General features: G+C 40.2%; 2 protein-coding genes across 4 annotated transcripts in view; both read left to right on the forward strand.

The window, feature by feature from the left end:
* The first annotated feature begins 1,933 nt into the window (after nucleotides 1-1,933).
* EXO5 (exonuclease 5) lies at nucleotides 1,934-7,584 on the forward strand. 2 transcript variants are annotated; one of them, XM_040469799.1, is made up of 3 exons: nucleotides 1,934-1,948; nucleotides 2,491-2,571; nucleotides 6,070-7,584. In XM_040469799.1, the coding sequence occupies exon 3, from the start codon at nucleotides 6,081-6,083 to the stop codon at nucleotides 7,200-7,202; it is 1,122 nt and encodes a 373-aa protein (XP_040325733.1). In that variant the 5' UTR covers nucleotides 1,934-1,948; nucleotides 2,491-2,571; nucleotides 6,070-6,080; the 3' UTR covers nucleotides 7,203-7,584. The 2 variants fall into 2 exon arrangements, with proteins under 2 accessions (XP_040325733.1, XP_040325732.1); XM_040469798.1 differs by lacking the exon at nucleotides 1,934-1,948 and having other exon boundaries at nucleotides 2,554-2,660.
* Nucleotides 2,554-22,896, forward strand: part of ZNF684 (zinc finger protein 684) — a 29,514-nt gene continuing 9,171 nt past the window's right edge. Inside the window, exons 1-2 of one of the 2 annotated variants that reach the window (XM_040469796.1) lie at nucleotides 2,554-2,660; nucleotides 18,737-18,775. In XM_040469796.1, the coding sequence (XP_040325730.1) occupies nucleotides 18,761-18,775 (15 nt within the window). In that variant the 5' untranslated portion in view covers nucleotides 2,554-2,660; nucleotides 18,737-18,760. Of the gene's footprint in view, nucleotides 2,661-16,835; nucleotides 17,000-18,736; nucleotides 18,776-22,896 lie in introns of those variants that run through there. The other variant, XM_040469797.1, reaches the window with a different exon arrangement.

Consider the following 22,896-nt stretch of genomic DNA (forward strand, 5'->3'; position numbering starts at 1 on the left):
TACCAGTGCTCAAGAGCCGCATGTGATTGGTGGTTACTTCATTGGCCAGTGCAGCTCTAGAGAGTAATCATACAGATAAACACTTTTATCCTATAGACTCTTATATGGTAGACTGTAATCAGGGCTATGTTGGGAGGTACAAATTTTGCGCTCTTCTAGCACCTGTGAGGAACACAATGTATACACAGTGTATACATTGTATACATTGTATACAATGTATATGTAGTGACAAGCCCGCACTTCTTAGGATAGCCTTTTGGAGAAAGGGCATGGCATTGTTAAATTTGAGTCCCTCAGTGTTGAGAATGAAAGCTTTGGGTAACATGGTCCTACTGTCTTGGGAATCTCTTCCGTTTCACTCCCCTCTGCATCACCCCTCCCCCATACTTCATTTGAAGATAGGTGCATGTGGGAAAGGGTTGAAAAAAGGCTTGCCTGGCATTGGAAGTTACATTTTGGCTACAGAAGGTTATTGTGGGGAGGAGGCAGAAACCTCCAGCCTCAGTCCAGCAACACCTACTCATTTCACTTAATTAAAAAGATTTCTCTCAACTTTCATATTTCTTAGATCAAGGATGTTTTCCTACCCAACCACAAAATCACTATCATACCAGGATACTTATAATTGATAGATACTATTATCTAATATACAAGTCACATTTAATTTCCCTAATTATCCTTTCTAGTATTTTCTATTTTACTTTTAAGAGATCCTGGGGCGCCTGGGTGGCTCAGTTGGTTGTGTGGGACTTTGGCTCAGGTCACGATCTTGTGGTTAGTGGGTTCCAGCCCCAAGTCCGGCTTTGTGTTGACAGCTCAGAGCCTGGAACATGCTTTGGATTCTGTGTCTCCCTCTCTCTCTCTCTCTCTCTCTCTCTCTCTCTCTGCTCCTCCCCAACTTGCGCTCTGTCTCAAAATAAAAATAAAACATTCACAAAATTTAAAAAAAGAAATTTTTTCCCTATTTTGAAGTCCAAACAATACTGTATTATATTCTAAAAGCTTTATAGTTTAGCTTTTCACATTTAGGACTTTAATACTCCTGGAATTGATTTTTGTGAGGAAGTAAGATAAGAGGTATCATTTTATAGATTTTTTTCATAAGGATACCCTGCGGTCACAGAACCTTCATTGAAAGACCACCTTTTCTCCGTTGCTATGCGATGCTACCTTAATCGTAAATCAAGTGTCTCGTATGTGATAAAAACGTAAAGAAAAGCAAGGAAGTGACTGTCCTAAAAATCAGGCTAGTAGTTTCCTCGGGAAGGAGGCATGGGACTGTATTTGGAAAGGGCTTGTCACTTTTCTGCTTTTGATCTAACGGTGACCTATCTTTTCAATACTTTTATTTGCCTTTGTTTCCTATTTCAGAATAGAGCTGTTATACTTCCCAAGAAAAAGGCTAAGACGGGCGCCAGCATCTTTGCAAAGGGAGTTTGTGGTTGTTCTCAGCTGGGAAAGGGGGCGCGAGGGGCAGAGCGGGTGCGGAGTCCAAGAGAGGCAAAGCCAAGACGCAGCCGGTGCACCGGGGACAGGGACGCACCCACGACGCTCCCGGACCCCCGCTTGGAGGGGCCGCAGTGAGAGCTTCTGGGTCAGGTGACAGCGCAGCTCCGTCCGGAGTTAAGCCACACGCACAGCCAGCCGTCCGCGGGGACAGCCCGCCCAAAGGCTGCCGCTCGCCTTTAGCGCCCGGCTCGCCCCGCCGCTAGAGGGAGTCCGCCCCGCCGTGGACTCGAGAAGCGTGCTGCGCCGCCGCGGCCTCTGGGAGGGGGCGGGCCTCGGGCGGCCGCTGGGCATTCTGGGCCAGCGCTCCAGCCGCGTCTGTGCGCACCACCCCGTAGCGGAGAGCTTTGTGCTCAAGCTCCCCCTGCAGTAGAGCCCGGGAGCAGTAACGAGGCCGCGGCGGAGCCGGGGAGAGCCCGGGTTAGGAGGAGGAGTAGCCAAGGTTAGGATCAGGCCGGCGAACGGGTGGCTGAGCGGCTGCGGTGTGGAGCCCTGGGGTCTGTTCCCGCGGTTGCTGCGATCCCCGGGCGGGAGCGGCCCCCGGGCAGCGGCTTGTCGTGTCTGCCTTCGCAGGCCAGACTCCTGTGGGTTCTGGCCCTTTCGTGGAGGTCCGCTGGGACCTCTTCCCGAGGCCGGCGACCCCTTGCTGTCATTTCCGGCTCCTCCAAGACATTGTAGGGAGTGCTTAGTAAACTTAAGGACGGGCATGGAATTGCTGGGGCGACAGTGGTCTGGGGCCGGTGGAAAGGTCCTGGCTGAAGGCAAGCGCTGTCGGAGCCCACAAGTCCGGGCTGCACCGAACAAGTCAGAATGTAGAGGGTGAAGGTAGTGGCAGTGCCACAGGCAGCAGGAACCCATCAGAGAAGAAAAGCCTCTCACCGGGGGTCTTTGCTCAGCACCTGGGCTGAGGTTTGGGGCTGGAAGAGGGAACTGGTCTTGGAGCTCCTGGGGAACTTTGGCTATTTTTGATTCTCTTGTTTGCAGGGAGCAAGGATTGAATTAAGTAACTACACCCGGGGTGTGGAGAAAACGAAGAAGTCTTGGAGGATTTGATCCAGGAGAGAGGCAAGCGTTACCTAGCTTCTGGGATGGGCAACAGCCTGTGCAGTGTGGATCAGAGAGGAGGAAATGCCACAATGTGAGGGACTGGACAGGTGAGAAAGGAAAAGTCCCCATTCTACCACAGCAAGGCACAGAGTTGCTAATCTGGATTCTTCAGTGCAGACCTGGTTTTTCAGAGCTCCTTTCTCCTCCCCTACCCCTGTCATTTCAGCATTCTGCACTTCCTGGTAAGGGGAAAGATCAGCCAAGTCCCAGGGGAGTAGAAGTTTCTTCTCTCCTAAAGTTTAAACTCAATTTGTCAAAAGGAATAGAAATGCTATCTCGTCTCATCCTTGGGTAGGGGAAGGAGATCCACATTTGTTGAATGCTAGTATGTTTGTTTTGTTTTATCACTGTTTTGAGTAGCTGAGGACAGTTGGAGGGGATACTGTGTCAGTAGCGTCAGGAAAACGAAGAACTTGCTCAAGAGCACTCATAAGGCATATTACTGAATACTACTGACCTCGTCAGGATTAGGTTTAGAATCTAGATCCCCACGACCCCCAGACTCTTGACACTATGCTGGTATTTCCCAAACATTTCATTCATTTACCACCTGAGGATTGTTGCCATTCCTGTGTACTACCTGTATTGTTATTTTCATGTTTAAAAATTTTAAGTTTCATTTATTTAAGGACCACACTTGTCCTAAGAAACACTCTCTATGAAATGATGCATTGGATTTATGCATTTGAATATAGCTTTATATGCTAAGATGTGTCTAAAAATGTTGAAATCATTTGAAATCATCTCATGTCAGAAAAATACAAACTGCATTCGGAGACAATGTGCTGTATTATGCCCTTGCCTGGAATTTTTCTGTGCAGGAAAGTCCAGGCAACACATCTGAGTCTAAATTGCTCATCCCCAGTGTATTGTTTTCTTCCTTTAGATGAACAATTTCACAGAGAACGCCTCCTTTTTGTTTCTTCTCTACAGAACATTTTGCTTAACCTGTTCAGGGCTACCCTACTCTCAGTATGTAAAACAAGTAACAAAGTTCATAACTTTCAGGAGCTTACTCTCTCTCTGCCTCTCCTTCTCCCCCCACCCCAGGGAGTTAGTACAGACACATAGAATAATCTAAATCACTACTGTCCAAAAAGAACATTTCTATAGTCAGAGGAGTGTTCTATGTCTTTGCCTTATAATGTGGTACCCCCAAGCCACATATAGCTACTAATTACTGGAAATGTGCCTCATGCAGCAGAGAAATTGAGTTTTAAATTTTATTTTATTTTATTTTATTTCAGTTAATTTAAATTTAAGTAGCTGTATGTGGCTGGTGGCTACATATTGGCCAACCCAGATCTATATATTTGAAATAAAATGTTTTCAAGATCAGTTGATTTAGATTTAGATTTAGTGCCCTCCCCCAGTGGGGAGAAACACCCAAAGTGTACATGTTAATTGCCATTTAACTTCATTTTCTTGACAGATGAAGATTCTTTCCAACTTTCAGGGACTTCATGGTCCAAATAACATTACTCATTTTGAAACTGTCATCATCCAAGGCACATTTATAATTTGAGACACTTATGTAAATGTGCATCTTCTGTGTTTTATCACTATTGAAGTATCCTCTAAAGCAATAACTTTATAGGATATAAGCAGAAATCTTAGCATTGCATTACTTTTGTTCATTGCAGATAACTTCTCTGCCAGCTGTATATGTTTTCTTTCATTAGGGACATTTAAACTATTTAAAAATGAGTTAAGTACAACCATAGCAAATATTAATACCATTTTCAATATATCAGTTCTTAAGTTTTTAATATGGAATTTGGTGCATTCAGTTTCTTCATTGCTTAATAGCAAAGAGGAAATTTAGTTCATAGTTACCTCAATCAGTTTAAATTCTGTGTCAGATTATTTTCCTGCCACCCAAAGTCCAATCCTTTGGACTGGTCATACCTTGTTTTGTTTTGTTTTTAACCTATGCTAGGTTAGATATGTGAGATTAGGAAGAAGGCTTAAAAAAAGTATCTTTACAAAATAGTTTGCCTAGTTTCTTAGGATTAAAAATGTTTGAGAGACAAAACAAATCAAACATAATGTGTGGTCTTTGTTTCCTGATTGAAAGAAAAGCTATTTAAGACATTTTAGGGCCGCTGGGGAAATTTGAATAAGGAGGGGAGTATTAGGGAATTATTAATTTTGTTAGTTGTGATAACAGTAATGTAGTTAATGTAGGAGAATGTCCTTATCTGGAAGTGAATGCTGAAGCATTTATATCTGAAGTGTTAGGAGATCTATAGTTTACTTTAAAATAGCCAAAAATGCACACCTGAAAGATGCAAATACAGGAGCATGTCAACAGTTGTTTATCTAGGTGTTGTGTATATATATAGATGTTCATTGTTCTATTTCTTTGTATGTGTGAATTTTTTTTGTAGTAAAAATTAAAGAAAAAAAAAAAAAAGAGTACCTGTCCCACAGTAGAGTAGTGAGATATTGGGTGTGAAGCACTTGGCTCAATGTCTAGCACTCAATAACTGCACAATAAATATTCAATATTATAGCAAATACTGTAGTATTTTATTAGTGCTTATTGACAGATATTTTCCATCATAAGCTAATTTCTTGTGGAGAGAAAAAATAAACTTAGTGGGAAACACCAATTTATGTTAGGATAATTTATAAAGTCAGTAAGGATAAAGTAAAACCCACCAAGAGCTTTTCCTCCTTGCCATTTCCTTAGTATATTTCAAATCTTGAAAGCAACAGATTTCCACATGTTGCTGTGAACGTCCTCTCTCATGACTTCATGCTATTACCTTTTTTTTTTAAGTTTATTTATTTTGAGAAGGTGACAGCAGGGGAGGGGCAGAGAGAGAGAGGGAGAGAGAGAATTCCAAGTAGGCTCCGTGCAGAGCCTGACGTGGGGCCCGAACCCACAAACCGTAAGATCATGACCTGAGCTGAAACCAAGACCCAGATGCCCAACTGACCAAGCTACCTGGGTACGCTGTATGCTATTACTTGGTGTATGAGCAGATCTATTGGTATTTGTCTATAGTTAGTCTTTGAATTTTGCTATACTATGTTCCTGAGAACTACATTTGTAAAACAGTCATCATAGAGCTGATTTTTCTCAAGGAATAGTTTGTAATTGAGTTTCATTTTCTAAGTCAAGGATTTTGTATTAGAAGAATCATAAAAGTGGCCATGTTTTTACCAACATTGCTCCAACATTTACAAAGATCTATACATTTCTAAATAATGAAATAATATTCCAAGTCAGTAGAACTTTGAAGCAGAAAAGGCAAACCTCAAATCTCCTTTTAAATGAAGAAATCGAGGCCAACGCAATTCTGTTGCGTTACTAGTTGGTCGTAAATTGCTAGGCTTCTTAAAGAATGTAAATAAATAGTCATGATTCTTTTTACCTTGTTAGAATTTGAAAGTGCTTTGGATAAATTTGTTATTTGGATAATACATTTCTTTAACACGATATTGCAGGGCCTTGTGCCATGGCAGAGAATGGGGAAGAGGAGACGGGGTCAGTAGAGGCCTCAGGGTTCTCAGACTTGAGTGACTCAGAGTTGCTAGAGTATCTGGACCTGGAAGATACTCAGGAGTCAAGTGCATCACTTAGCAAGCCTGGTCCTTCTTCTGAACTCCCTGGGAAGGATGACAAGCTCACAAGCTTACCAAAATGGAAAAGAGGATTGGATGTCTCATCACCTATGGAGCGATTCCACCTTAAATATTTGTATGTCACTGACTTGTCTACTCAAGACTGGTGTGAACAGCAAATGGTATATGGGAAGGAGCTTCCTGGTTTCTTGGCTCCTGAGAAGGCAGCTGTTTTGGACACTGGTGCCAGCATCCACCTAGCTAGAGAACTAGAAGTTCATGATCTTGTGACTGTCCCCACCACCACTAAAGAAGATGCTTGGGCAGTTAAGTTTTTGAATATATTATCAATGATTCCTGTCCTGCAGTCAGAAGGACGCATCAGAGAGTTTCCAGTGTTTGGAGAAGTGGAGGGTGTGCTGCTTGTTGGAGTAATTGATGAGCTGCACTATACCGCCAAGGGGGAACTGGAACTGGCTGAACTTAAGACACGCAGGCGCCCTATGCTCCCTTTGGAAGCTCAGAAGAAAAAAGACTGTTTTCAAATCAGCCTATACAAATATATCTTTGATGCCATGGTTCAAGGGAAAGTGACCAGTGCTAGCCTAATCCACCACACAAAATTATGTCCAGACAAGCCACTGGGACCTTCAGTGCTGAGGCATGCCCGGCAGGGAGGCTTCTCTGTAAAGTCCTTGGGTGACCTCATGGAGCTAGTCTTCTTGTCTCTAACACTGTCTGACCTCCCAGTTATTGATATCCTAAAGATAGAGTACATCCACCAAGAGACTGCCACAGTGCTGGGTACAGAGATTGTGGCCTTTGAAGAGAAGGAGGTGAGAGGCAGGGTGCAGCACTATATGGCCTACTGGATGGGCCACCGAGATCCTCAAGGGGTTGATGTGGAGGAGGCTTGGAAGTGCCGGACATGCAACTATGCAGATATCTGTGAATGGAGGAAGGGTGGTGGGGTGCCCAGCTCCATTCTAGAGCCCCTAGCCAAAAAAGTGAAATGAATAGAAGGGTATGCCTTCAGGAACTTTCAGCCTCCCTGCTTCTAATGTGCTCAGCAGAGAAAAAGAGGACCAATTTTTGAACTTAGCTTTCATGGAGAATATTCTTATTTTGGTTCTTTTCATATTTTCTCAAACTCTAACCATTCAAGTCAAGACCAAGTTTCAGAGTTGAGTGGGAGGAATCTGGAGCTATAGGTCCCTGGAACTTTGCTGTTAATTGCCAAGAAGACAGTTGCTCATCGTGGCTGGAGCAAAGGGCATCCTTCAGCAATCATTGCTTTCCTAAGAAGATCCTAAACTTTCTGTTAAGTCCCTTCCCTGTTTTTTCTTAGTTAACACTTTCTACATTTTATATAATAAAATAGAATGAAATGCTGTCCAAGTCAGTCGAACTGATTTTTTTTTCATAATCTCAATCCTTCAAAAATGACCACAATAAATAGTTGTGTCTTACATGTATACAACAGAAAATATGAACAAGCATATGCTTCATAGTACTTTCACAATAGCAAAACCTAACCCTAGAAACTGTCCAGGTCCCCATCATCAGAAGAGTGTGGACGATGTACAGCAACCAAAAGAAATGAGCCACAATGACACACAACAGTGTGGTTAGCACAGTTAAGTGAAAAGTCCCCAAAGGCTACATACAGTATGGTGCCTTTTTTATAAAGGGAGAACCAAAAAATTAAACACATTTTAAGGAAATTGTGAAGATAGTGGAGAGGAATCTCACTGCATTTTAGAAGATAGTGGAGCTCTTGATTGCGAACATCACCAAAGAGGCCAGAGGAAAGAATGATATGGACATCACCTGGAAGGAAAAGGCTTGTTTATGCAGTCACTACTGGAGAATTTGCATATATAGGTAGAAGGGGGAGAAGAGTTGGCAGGGGTTGAGTTTATTTTTTATTTTATTTGTTTATTCTTTATTTTATTCTTATTTTATTATTTACTTTTTTTTTTTTTAATTTTAGAAAGAGTGTGTGAGCCAGGGAGGGGCAGAGAGAGAGGATCTTAAGCAGACTCCATGCTCAGTGTGGAGCGTAACGTGGGGCTTGATCTCACAACCCCCGAGATCATGACCTGAGCTGAAATCAAGCGTTGGACGCATAACTGACTGAGCCATCTAGGTGCCCCAGGAGTGGAATTTCTATATGAACTAGAAGGTCAAGAGGCAGCAGAACATGGTAAATATTGTTAATGTGACTCCATGTTCTTTTTTTTTTTAATTTAATTTTTTAAATCTTTATTTTTGAGAGAGAGTGAGAGACAGAGCGTGAATGAGGGAGGGGCAGAGAGTGAGGAAGACACAGAATCTGAAGCAGGCTGCAGGCTCTGAAGTGTCAGCACAGAGCCCAATGCAGGGCTTGAACTCATGAACTGCGAGATCATGACCTGAGCCAAAGTTGGACGCTTAACCAACTGAGCCACCCAGGCGCCCCAATGTGACTCCATGTTCTATGTGAACTGGTAAAACCTGGACATTTTTGGAGTTACAGTAGATTACCTCTGGAGGTGTTTTGAGCTACACACAACTTTTCTTATGGACAATGGGAATCTTGGGGTAATAACTCTCATTTACTGAATGAATATTATGTGCCAGGCATCATGCTTAGCACTTTGATGATTAAATCTGTATATCCATTAATTATCCCTGATGAGGGAATTGAGGCTTAGAAGGGTTATAAAACACAGTTTGAAAGTGGTAGACTCCAGCCTAGATATGTCTGACTACAGTGCTTATGTTCTTAACCATTATGCTGTAAAGTATTTCTCGCTGTTGTTAAGCCCCCTACATGGTATCTTATTCTAGGCCCTAGGAAGTTTGGAATCAAATTGGGGGCACAGTAAATAAACTGGACTTTATAGGATCAAGAGTATTAAGCTAACAGTCTTCAAGAAAACAACTTGTCAGGGTTCTGATGGCATCATGTTGGATATACTAGAAGGTTTAAAAAGAGGGAAAAGAAAAATAAGTTGGTTTCAGACAGTGACATTGTCAGAATTCAGTAGTTCTGTAATTCAGTAATACCCTGAGCTCTCAAATCCTTATTATTTTTTAATGTTTATTTATTTTTGAGAGAGAGACAGAGCGTGAGCAGGGGAGGAGCAGAGAGAGGGAGACACAGAATCTGAAGCAGGCTCTGGGTTCTGAGCTGTCAGCACAGGGCCCCATGTGGGACTTGAACTCACAGACCACAAGATCATGACCTGAGCTCAAGTCAGATGCCCATCCGACTGAGCTACCCAGGAGCCCCTCAGATTTTTATTTTAAGTTAACATCTCCTAGTCATCACTTTATGGTTTCTCACAAGGTAAGTTGAGACATCTGTAGTTGGGGTCACCCCAGGATCATTGATGCTATTCTCTACAACAAATGCTTCCCGGGTTTGCAGCCTCCACATAGCTAATAATGTCATCTTTTCCTTGCAAATTCTGCCTAAAGGTATCTGAACTCCAAATTATGGACCTCTTGAATATTCAGTGAGCAGTTAAATGAAAAGGGATATCATAACAAAGCTATTTCTTGATTTTTTTTAAATTTGCTTCCTTTAGTAAATAATTTAATCCTATTAAATTTGCATCCCTCTGCTTATTTTTAATGAGGAGTTTAATCTTTTAAAATTATTCTTAAAGGCCAGTTTGTTGCATGTCTTTTAATTTTCTCCATGGTGGATTTTTCTTTTTTCTTTTAACATTTATTTATTTTTGAGAGGCAGAGAGAGACAGAGCATGAGCAGGGGAGGGGCAGAGAGAGAGAGAGACACAGAATCCAAAGCAGGGGAGGGGCTCTGAGCTGTCAGCACAGAGCCCAACACAGGGCTCGAACCCTCAAACTGCGAGATCATGACCTGAGCTGAAGTTGGACACGTAACCAACTGAGCCACCCAAGCACCCCATTCTTTTTTTTTTTTAATTTAAAAAAAATTTTTCACTGTTTAGTTTTTGAGAGAGAAACAGAGCACAAGGGAGGGGGGTGGGCAGAGAGAGAGGGAGACACAGAATATGAAGCAGGTTCCAGGGTCTGAGCTGTCAGCACAGGGCCCGATGCAGGGCTCGAACTCACGGACCATGAGATCATGACCTGAGCCGAAGTCAGACGTTTAACCAACTGAGCCACCCAGGTTCCCCCATGGTAGAATTTTCTGATTAAATAATACATGCTTATTATAAAAGTACATTAAAATGTAAGGAATAAGTTACTTCCTTTAAAAATTTTCAACTATTGCTTTGGTTATTGCTTCTCTGTTTTGTTTTGTTTTGTTTTGATTCTCTGATATTCGTCAGAGAATCCATATGTTTAGAAACCCTGCTGGTGTGGTGAGTGTGACAAGAGCCACAGGTAGCATATAGGACTTCAAGTTCTTCAGAGAGATTATATGAGAGAAAGGCCCCATAAAGGTGTGAAGAGAGATAGAGGTTTTAGTGATAGCTCAAAACGTAACATCTATTAGAGTATAGCAGGAGAGGAACCAAAGAAGTGTGTTGTGCGTGGTAAGAGCTTCAGCCAAAATGCAAATATTTCTTCATGTACATCACAGTCCACACCGGAGAAAAACTTTATACATGTGGTAATTGTGCTGAGGCCTTCAGAGCTCAAGTCTTCATATTCATCAGAAAGTACATTGCAGAGGAGTTTAAGGAGCTTTGGTCAAAGCTTAGATGATCAAAATAATCTTTTCACACATAGGGACCTATGAAAGTCAAGAATGTGCCAACGTTTTCAGTTACAGCACAGGTATTCACATTCATTGCACAGGACATATAGGAGAGAGAGTCCATAAAAATGAAAGTAATACACAATAGTATGGGGCTTTAACACCCCACTTACCTCAATGGATAGATCATCTAGACAGAAAGTCAATAAGGATACATTGGCCTTATGACACCTATTAAATCCATCTGATAGGTGTCATAAGGCCAATGTATCCTTATTGACTTTCTGTCTAGATGATCTATCCATTGAGGTAAGTGGGGTATTAAAGCCCCATACTATTGTATTACTTTCATTTAAGAGCACATGGGACATCCCGTAGGATACATCACAGGTTAGGCCACAAGATGAGTCTCTAAATTCAAGAAGATTGAAATCCTATCAAGCATCTTTTGCAACTACTGTGGTATGAAATTAGAAATCAATTACAAGAATAAAACTGGAAAAAAACACAAACACATGGAGACTAAACACCTGCTGCTAAACAGCTAATGGGGCAATGAATAAATCAAAGATGAAGTTAAAATCACGTTGAGGCAAACGAAAATGGGCATACAACATTCCAAAATCTATGGGATGCAGCAAAAGCAGTCTTAAGAGGGAAGTTTATATTGATATAGGCCTACCTACCTCAAGAAACAAGAAAAATCCAAAATAAATACCTTTATACCTAAAGGAACTAGAAACAGAAGAGTAAGCAAAGCCCAAAGTTAGTAGAACAAAGGAGATAAGAGCAGAAATAGGTGAAATAGAGATTTTAAAAACAATAGCAAAGGGGTGCCTGGTTGACTCAGTTGGTTAAGCATCTGACTCTTGACCTCAGGTCAGGTCATGATCTCACGGTTTGTGAGATTGAGCCCTGCTTTAGGCTCTGCACTGACAATGCAGAGCCTGCTTGCAATTCTCTCTCTGTCTGTCTGTCTCTCTCTCTCTGTCTCTGCTCCTTCCCCACTTGAACTCTCTCTCTCCCTCCCTCTCAAATAAACTTTTAAAATAATAAATAACCATAGCAAAGATCAATGAAATGAAAAATCAGTTCTTTGAAAAGATAAACATAATTGATAAACTCTAGGCCCATTCATCAAGACAGAGAGGGGGCCTAAATAAAACCAGGAATGAAAAAGGAGAAGTTACAACTGACACTACAGAAATACAAAGGATCATAAGAAACCACAAAGAACAATTATATGCCAACAAATTGGAAAACCTAGAAGAAATGGATAGATTCCTAGGAACATATAACTTTCCGAAACTGATTTACAAAGAAATAGAAAATTCGATAGACCAGGGTGCCTGGTTGGCTCAGTTGGTTACCTGTCTGATTCTTGATTTTGGCTCAGGTCATGATCTCATACTTCATGAGTTGAGCCCCTGCTCAATCTGCACTGATGGCACAGAGCCTGGTTGGGATTCTCTCTCCCCCCTCTCTCTCCCTTCCCTTGCTTAGCTTGCTCTCTCTCTCTCTCTCTCTCTCTCTCTCTCTCTCTCTCAAAATAAAAAACATTTAAAAAATCTGAATAGACCAATACAAGTGATGAAATTAAATCAATATTTTTAAAAACTCCAAAAACAAAAAGTCTAGGACCAGACAGCTTCATAGGTGAAATCTGCCAAACATTTAATGATGAGTTAGTACTTCTTCTTTTCAAGTTATTCCAAAACATTGAAGATGAAGGAACACTTATACACTCATGAGGCAAACAGGTGCACGAATAGATGCTCAACGTCAGCTATCAACAGGGAAAATGCAAATCAAAACCACAATGAGATCACCTTACACCTGTCAGATTGGCTATTATCAAAAAAAGAAAAAAAGAAAGAAAGAAAGAAAGAAAGAAAGAAAGAAAGAAAGAAAGAAAGAAAGAAAAGAAAGAAAAGAAAGAACGAACGAACAAGTGTTGGCAAGGATGTGGAGAAAAGGGAACCCTTCCTTATACACCATTGGTGGGAATGTAAAGTGGTGCAACCACAATGGAAAAAAATATGGAAATTCCTCAAAAAATTAAGAATAGAACTGCCAGGTGATCTAGCAATACCACATCCAGGTATTTATCCAAAACAAAAAAACCAAAACACAAACATCAATTTGAAGAGATATATGCACCACCATATTCACTGCAGCATTATTTATGATAGTCAAGATATGGAAGTAACCTGAGTGCCCATCAATAGATGAATGGGTAAAGAAAATGTGATGTGTGTACACACACATACACACACACACACACACACACACACACACACACACACAGGAATAGGGAATATTATTCAGCCGTAGAAGAATGAAATCTTACCATTTGTGACAACATGAATGGACCTAGACAGTATTGTGCTAAGTGAAATCAATCAGATAAAGACAAATATCATATAACTTCACCTATATATGGAATCAGGAAAACAAAACAAATGAACAAATAGAACAACAGAAATAGACTCATAGATATGGGAAACAAGTTCTATGACACATTTAATGGAGATAAAACTATGGACAATTGTATATTCAGTATTGCAAATATTTATTTAGCACCTATTATGTGCCGGGTTCTACTCACACAAATTCCAATGTGTGGGCTTTCCCCCACCACCAAACAATCCTCTGATACTACTTGATGACAGTGTTAGATCCCACAGGTTGAGGGTTCAGTCCTACAAGCTTACCCTTTTCCCCCCACTTCAGATGCCCATCACGAGTCCAGATTGTCATCTGTGCTTTTGACTTGCTAGCTATAGAATGGAGGTTCCAACAACCCCTTCCTTAGGTTTGACTAATTTGCTAGGCAGCTCACAAAGCTTGGAGAAACATTTTTATTTTCTAGATTACCAGTTTATTATAAAAGGATATATAACTCAGGGACAGCCATATGGAAGAGATGCATAGGGCAAGGTATGGGGAAAGGGAAAAGAGTTTCCATGCCCTTTCTGGGCCAACACTCTCTCTGTACCTACATGTGTTCACCAACCCACAAAGTCTGTGAGCCCTGTCCTTTGAGTTTTTATGGAGGCTTCATTACATAGGCACAATTGATTAAGTTATTGGCGACTGGCAATTGATTCAACCTCCAGCCTCTCTTCCCCTCCCCAGAAGTCAGGAAGTTGGGACTGAAAGTTTCAACTCTCTAATCTCCAACCATATGATTGGTTCTCCTGGCAGCCAGCCCCCATGCTTAGGTACAGTACAAAATCACTTCAGTAATATAACAAAAGACACCGTTATTGCTATCATCACTTAGGAAATTCCAAGACTTTTAGGAGCTCTGAACCAAAAACAGGGATGAAGATCAAATATATATTTCTTATTATAAATCACAGTATTGCCAAACAAAAATATGTGCTTTCATAAACATATATACTATGAGAAAAAGAAAAGGAATAAGAGAAATCAAGGATGGCTCCTAAATTTTTGCTTGAGTAATGAGATGGTGATGGTGCATTTATTGAACTAGAAGTGCTAGATTGGGGGTGGGAGAAGGCAGGGATTAATTGGCTTGGAAGTGTGAAGTTGGAGGTGACGTTTAGATTTTTAAGGGGAGATTTCAGGTAGGCATAAGGAATTAGGGGTCTGCTGTTCAGGGGAGAAATGAAAGATGGAAATACAGATTTTCAGTCATCACTCATCATCACATAAATGGTATTTCAAGCCATGGGACTGAATGAGATCATTTAGAGGACAATTTCAGAAAGCAAAGGCTGAAGGTCAAACCCTTGAGTATTCCAACATTTGGAGGAGGAACAGAGGAACAGAGTTTTAGTAAAGGAAATACAGAAGTAGTCTGAGTGAAGTGGGAGAAACTAGCTTTTATGAGATGTCCTCGAAACCAAGATAAGGAAGTATTTTAATTGTGTTGAATGCTGTTGAGGTCAAATATAATGAGGACAGAATTGGAATTTAATTGGTAACTTGACAAGATCAGTTTTAGGAGAGTAGAGTCAAGAAGCTATTAGAGTGGACTGCAGAGAGAATTGGAGTTGTGAAGATGTAGACAGCAACAAGAGACAGCTCTTTAGAAAGATTTTTCTATGAAGGAAAGTTAGGAAATGGTGCAGTTGTTCAAATGGGCTATAGGTTAAGAAAGGATTTTTTTTTGTTTTTTTGTTTTAATTTTTTTAACGTTTATTTATTTTTGAGACAGAGAGAGACAAAGCATGAATGGGGGAGGGTCAGAGAGAGAGAGAGAGACAGAATCCGAAACAGGCTCCAGGCTCTGAGCAGTCAGCACAGAGCCCCACACGGGGCTTGAACTCACGGACCGCGAGATCATGACCTGAGCCGAAGTTGGACACTTAACCGACTGAGCCAGCCAGGCACTCCAAGAAAGGATTTTTTTTTTTAAGATATAAAAAAACATTTTTATGACATTGAAAATGCCAATGAATACAGTGGCTACTAATATCAAGTGGGCTCTTAATGCTACCAAGCAATAGTACTGTATTTCCTTAATCCATTCACTCTTCCACATTCTTTTTTTTTCCCCCTTTAACGTTTATTTTTGAGAGAGAGAGGGCTCACAAGTGGGGGACAGGAGGGGCGGAGAGAGGGAGACACAGAAGCAGGCTCCAAGCTCCGAGCTGTCAGCACAGAGCCCAACAGGGGACTCAAACCCATGAACCATGAGATCATGACCTGAGCCAAAGTCAGACGCCAACCGATGAGCCGCCCAGGTGCCCCCACTCTTCCACATTCCTAAATAACATTAGAATCTCAGATGCCATTGATTATAAGATACATAATTATTTCACATACTTTCAAAGAGAAAAAACATGCTGCCAGTTAAACTATAGCATGCCATCATTTGTAAAATACCAGTTTTGCAGATGTTCAAATATGAAAAAAGTGTAGATTAGAATCAATGTCATACAGTATTACTTTTCTCTCCTCAAATCTCCAATACCTTCTCCCTTCCTTCACTTTCAGCTTCCTATTTAACTAAGAAAATACAAGCATTCAGAAGATAGGCTCATTCTCCCACCACTAAATCTGTATCTCACCTGTACCTGTAAATTCTGTCTCCCTTTTTATTTCAATGGATGAATGGTCCACACTCACAACTGATCCTTCCACAGTGTACTGAATCCCATCCCTTTTCTCCAGAAGGACTTTTCTTCCTGCAACTATCCCATTTCTCCTGTATTCTCCCTCTACTGTATAATTTTAATTAGCATACATACTATAATTTCTTCCATCTTAAAAAAAAATTCTGGACCCCAAATCTATATGCAACGACAGCTTTCTTTTTCTACTCATCCTAAAAAAGCCAAACTTCTTAAAGGTACTGCCTGTACTTGCTTTTCACACTTCCTCTCTTCCCACTCTTATCAAATTCCACTCATTCCACTCCTATCAAATTCTTAATCAGATTTTATTGAAATTCTACCACTACGCCAAAATGGGATATTTCAACAGCCTCCACAATGCTAAATCCAATGGTCAATTCTTAGTGATCATCCTACTTGACTAATTAGCAGCATTTAATACTGCTGGATTATTCCCCACTTCTTGAAACATTTTCTTCCCTTGATTTTGCAGAATCAAACTCTTCTACTTTTACGTCTCACACCTTATCCCTTCTCAGTCTTCTTTGTTGGGTCCTCCGCTTCACCTCCTTTTTGGGACCTAAGCTAGTGCGTTGCTAAAAGAAACTGAACTAAGGGTAGATTATTATCTTATAGTGCTGATTTAGATTTTCTAGTATTTAAAAATTCTGGTGTCTTGTATTTTTAAACGAAAATGATATATACACTTCCCTCTTATAAATGAGCTTGGCTCTCATGGAAGCCCCAGAGATACCAACCCAGGACTCTCCCTACAAAGAGGCAGAGGCCTCGGAAGCCTTCCGGAAACGAGCTCCACAGGCCTATGGGAAATGTAGTCCCCTAAGAAGAGCCTGCACCGCGGGGGGACCTGGGAACCTGGGCGGCAGTTACTTCCGCACACGCGCAGTGGGGCGGTAGCCGGTGTTCAGTAATCTTCCAACCTGCGCCGCGTGAAGGGGGATCGGGGTTTTCTCCCTGAGAACCTGCGGGAGATCTCTGTAATCTGATCTTTTAGAACCAAAGATGGGAGTGTGGTGGTGAAAGACTGGTAGGTATGACTCTGCGGAGCTTGGGGACGTAAGGGAAGGGCGGGGAGAAAGATAGGCACCAGTTTATTGGCGTACCCAAAGGAAGGTAAAACTTCACAACCCCCACGTGCAGCGATTTAGTGTTTGGATGTGTGGGTCCTGTCCAATTCTGGAGTTCAGAGAAAGCAAGAGAAGGGGCTGACTGCCACTCAAGTGGGTTCCCGGATCCCGAGTAGGGATGGGGCAGGCTCAGTTTGTATTCCTGCCCTTGTAGGTAGAGATCACAGTGTAGGAATATGTGCTTCAGGCTTTACCTTTCCTGGTTACAAGAACATCGCTGGCCCTACCAGAGCCCGCAAAAGGCAATATTAAACCATTCCAAGGGATCTAGGAAGTATTTCTAGAGAAACTTGCCATGTTCTCAGTATATTCTCACAATTATCTGAAGTAAGTGTTCTCTCCATTTTGCATATGAATTAACTGAAGCTGAGAGAGAGGTTAAGTTACTTGCTTATACTGACAATAAGTGGAAGAGCTGAGAGTCGAACCAGACGAGTTTTCACCGAATTTTATTCTGGCGTTTTGTTTGTTTGTTTTTGAGTATAGTTGACACGCAATCTTACATTAGTTTCTGCTTTACAACTTGGTGATTTGACAAGTTTTACCTTGTGCTATGATCGCCACAAGTGTAGTTAGGACCCTGCAAAAAAAAAAAAAAAGAGTTGTATTTATTCTCCTTTTGAAATATTTGAGCAATGAATGCAGAATAAATTTTGATTTGTAGTCTTTTTTTGTTGTTGTTAATAGTCTTTGGTGAACTTGCAGATCTTCCAGTGAAGACTGTGTATATAAAGCTGTGAGTCCCTCTTGCATATTTTAGCCTTTCTATGGCCCCAACTTTGCTGGTTTAAATTCTTAAAAAACTATACTGGCTCATAGAAGATGGTGAATTTCCAAAGAAAGAGAGAGAGACAGATTTAGAATTTAAACTGAAGGCTCTGTCTTAAAAAAAAAAAAAAAAAAAAAAAAAAAAAAAAAAATTCCTGGATCCCTCAATCCAGCCTTTTCAAGAAAACCCAACCTAATTTGAGCTCTCTTATCCCAGCTTCAGAGCAGAGACCAGAGAGTCACAGGAAGGACTGACTTCCAGAGATATACTGAGTTTCAGAAACCAGGGTTTTAGTTTTTAGACTTATTTATTATTTTTTTTCTTAGGATAAAATTTTGGGAAGAAAAAAATGTCACTAGTTCTAAGATTAACAACTTGCCATTAGATCAGTAGGACAAAAATGTACAACATACTTACCTAAATTTCATAGATTCATAACAGATCCACCAGTAGAGTTCAGCACTTATAAAATATGGACTTTCCTGACATCTCCTAGAATCGTCATTCTCTCACTAGGTGACATTTACTGAAGCTGCAATGTGAGTCTTTCTTTTCTAACTTTTTTTTTTTTTTTTTTTCGTTAGGGAGAGAAAACAGGGGGGGGGGTGCAGGGAGAGGGATGGGGGGGAGAGAGAGAGAGAGAGAGAATATCTTAAGCAGGTTCCATGCTCAGCACAGAGCCTGATGTGGGGCTCAATCTCACAACCCTGCGATCATGACCTGAGCCGAAACTAAGATTCAGACGCTGGGCTAACTGAGCCACCCAAGCACCCCAAGAGTTCTTTTCTAATAGTGCTTCTTTTCTTTTCTACATTGCGTTTTGGTTTTTCATGTCTTTCTATTCTTTTTCCTATTTCTACTTTCATAGATCCGTGTGTAAGAGCTCCAGAAAATGATCAACTTCCAGGTAGGTATCCATTTATTGAGTCATTTAAAACTCTCAAAAATCAGGGGCGCCTGGGTGGCGCAGTCGGTTAAGCGTCCGACTTCAGCCAGGTCACGATCTCGCGGTCCGTGAGTTCGAGCCCCGCGTCGGGCTCTGGGCTGATGGCTCAGAGCCTGGAGCCGGTTTCCGATTCTGTGTTTCCCTCTCTCTCTGCCCCTCCCCCGTTCATGCTCTGTCTCTCTCTGTCCCAAAAATAAATAAACGTTGAAAAAAAAAAAATTTAAAACTCTCAAAAATCTATATAAAAAGGACATGTATAGACATGTATAGGGAAAACATAGATTGAATAGATCAGGTCCAAAAGAAAATTTAGAAAATTGATCAGTTGATATCCACGTCACAGGGTCTGTACATAGTTGGAATAAATTTGAGCTGCATATGTGTACCCAGTCTTTATAGCAATCACAGAAAATGGATAGTCAATCAGTTAACGTATTGGTATTGTCCACAAAGATAAAGGAAAACAATCCCTTGGAGAAGTAAAGATTTTCCTGATGCAGTTCTCTGAAGAAAATATCTTATAATGGGTTTTCATGGAGATAATGTTAGAAATAATATTCACAGGGGTGCCTAGGTGGCTCAGTTGGTTAAGCTCTGACTCTTGATTTCAGCTCAGGTTGTGATGTTGTGGTTCGTGGGTTCGAGCCTTGTGTTGGGCTCTGCACTGCTGACACTCCACTGTAGGTGGAGCCTGCTTGGGATTCTGTCTCTCCCTTAATCTGCCCCTCTCCTGTTCGTGTTTGTTCTCTCTCTCTCAAATAAATAAACTTGGGGAAAAAAAGTTAAAAAAAAAGAGAAATAACATTCACAGCAACAACCCTGTGATAAATATAACATCACATTTTATATTATATAGCATGCTGTATTTCTTAAAATGTTTCCTAGAGTAAGCAAAGAGCTTAGTGCCAATAAGCAGCACTATGCGAACTCCGTTTGTAAGTTCAGGTACATATCTTTTTAAATATTCTTCTGGAACCATAAGTAAATCTTATATCTTTTCCAGAGTCTGCTAGTATTCTTGAGCATTTTCTCTTCTATGTGAATTTTATTTTATTTTATTATTTTTTAAAATGTTATTTATTTTTGAAAGAGAGAGAGAGTGAGCAGGGGAGGGGCAGAGAGAGAGGAGGGCAGAAGATCCAAAGCAGGCTCTGTGCTGACAGCAGCGTGCCCGATTCAGGGCTTGAATTCAAGAACCGGAAGATCATGACTTGAGCCAAAGTCAGATGCTCAACCAACTGAGCCACCCATGGGCCCTGTTCCATGTGGACTTTAGAATTAGCTTGTCAGGGTCTATAAAGGAGCATTTTAGGTATTTTTATTGTGATTGCAATATATGTTTCCATTAATTTGTAGAAAATTCATTAGTTTTCAATAATGTATTCTCTAATGTTTCATATAGGTCCTTCTTTACATTTTTATAGGTTTGTTATTATAATTCTTATACATTTCTCATATAAGAATTTCTTGTAATATTTATTCTTACGTATGGTTTAAGTTGCTGTTGAGAATAGGATGGATCTTTTTTCATTGTATTTTCTAATTGGTTATTTTGGTGTATAGGAAAGTATGCATTTATCTATTTGACTTTATGTCAACTTACAGAACTAATTTTTTTTAATTCAAAAAAAATTTTTTTAAATGTTGATTTACTTTTGAGAGACAGAGTGCAAGCAAGGGAGGGGCAGAGAGAGAGGGAGACACAGAATCCGAAGCAGGGTCCAGGCTCTGAGCTGTCCGCATAGAGCCTGATGCGGGGCTCGAACTCACAAACTGCAAGATCATGACCTGAGCCGAAAGTCACACACTCAACCAACTGAGCCACCCAGGCTCCCCCTGTTTCTTCTTTAAAAATTAAAAAAAAAAAATTTTTTTTAATGTTGCAGAACTCTTATTAAGTTCAAGATTTTTTTAGTTGATTATTAGGTTTTCTAGGTAGACAATCATACACTCTTCAAATGGAGTTTGTTCCTTACTGCTCAATATGTATGTCTTCATGTTTTTTCTTGTCTTATTGCAATGGACAGGGATTTTTGGGAACTATAATTTTTTAAAAATGTTTATTTGTTTTGAGAGAGTGTACATGTGTGAGCAGGGGAGGGCCAGAGAGAGAGAGGAAGAGAGAGAATCCCAGGCGGGCTCAGTGCCTCCATCACAGAGCCCAACCTGGGACTCAATCTCACAAACTGTGAGATCATGACCTGAACTGAAATCAAGTTGGATGCTCAACTGACTGAGCCACCCAGGTGCCCCAGGAACTATAAATTGCTAGCCAGTATCTTTTTGTTCCAATTTTAATGGGAATGTTTCCAGTGTTTTATTGTTTCCTCTTGTATTTTGGTAAATAGTTTTGTTTTGTTTTCTTGTTTTTAATCAAGTTAAAGATTTTTAGCTTGTGAACATTGTTTTCATCAAGGGGAAACCTTTTTTCTTATATGTTTTTTAAAAATATGTGTTGGTTGGGGCACCTGGATAGCTCATTCAGTTGAGTGTCCAACTTCGGCTCAGGTCATGATCTCATGGTTCCTGAGTTCAAGCCCCACATCAGGCTCACTGCTGTCAGATCCTCTGCCCCGCCCCTGCTTGCACTCTCTCAAAAATAAATAAAACATTTAAAAAATAAAAAAAATAGATTGATAAGTAAATAAAATACCTGTTGGTAAAATAATGTTTTATCTTTAATATAGGAATTCAGAGAATTTCTAATATATTTCTCAATATTGAACTATCTGTGCATTCATGGGATAAATCCTACCTAGTCTTCTAACTTTTTAAAGGGCCAGATGGTAAATATTTTAGGCTTGAAGGCCATACAGCCTCTGTGGTAACTACTCAATTTTAACTTTGCATCTGAAGCAAATGAGTGGGTATAAATATTCCAGTAACACTTTATTTACAGAAACATCAGGCCGGGGTATGGGTTGTAGTTTGCTGACCCCTGTTCTATATGGTTTTAACTATGTCTTTGTGGTAGACATGTAGCCACATGCCTTTTTAATTTCAGCTTAAGTTAGTTAAACATGATTTTAACATTACGGTTGAGAGGATATATTATGTAAAAAAAGGTCTTATATTCTATTTTATTATGGTCATGTGAGTCTGACATGTTAACCTTATAGCCCTTCTAACTTATGTATATTTACTTTGTAGTATGTAATAGATTGTAAGATCTCTGAGACCAGTAACATTTTTATTCTTTTTTGTATCACTAATACAGTGTCTGGTAGGTCCTCATTAGACATTGTCTGAATGAATGAATGAATGAATGAATGAAGAACATATAAGCAATATTTTAAATAATTTTATTGAGACATAATCACATATTACAGATTGACCCATTTAAGATATATACAACTCAGTGGTTTTTAGTCTGTCCATGAATTGTAAAACCATCTCTACAATCTAATTTTAGAATATTTTCATTACCCTCAAAAGAAACCCCATATTGGCAGTCATTCCCTATTTGTCCTATCCCCTAGCTCTAATTTATTTTCTGTTTCTATGGATTTTCCTTTTCTGAACACTTTATGTAACTAAGACAATATAATATGTGATCTTTTTTGACTAGCTTCTTTCACCTAGTAACAGTATTTTCAAGGGTCATCAATGTTACACGTATGTCAAATAATATTGCATTATATGGATATACCTCATATTGTTATTCCATCTATTCATCAGATGATGGATACCCATATTGTTTTCACTTTTGGCTATTAATGAATACTTCTCTATGAACATTTGTCTACAGGTTTTATATTTTTAGTTCTCTTAGGTATATATTTAGGAGGGATTGCTGGGTAATATGGTTAATTCAATGTTTAACATTTTGAGGAACTGTAAAACTATTTTCCATAGTTGTTGCACCATTTTACAACCCCACCAGCAGTGTATGACAGTTCCAGTTTCTCTACATCCTTGTCACCACTTGTCATTGTCTGTCTTTGATTTTAACAACCCTTGTGGGTGTGAGGCAATATCTCATTGTGGCTTTGATTTCTATTTACTAATGATGTTGAGCATCTTTTCATGTGCTTCATGCTCATATGAGTGTCTATGTCTTTGGAGAAAATCTGTTCAAATCC

The sequence above is a fragment of the Herpailurus yagouaroundi genome, unplaced genomic scaffold, assembly GCF_014898765.1.
Source record: "Herpailurus yagouaroundi ecotype Mexico unplaced genomic scaffold, PumYag 77, whole genome shotgun sequence".
NCBI lineage: Eukaryota > Metazoa > Chordata > Mammalia > Carnivora > Felidae > Herpailurus > Herpailurus yagouaroundi.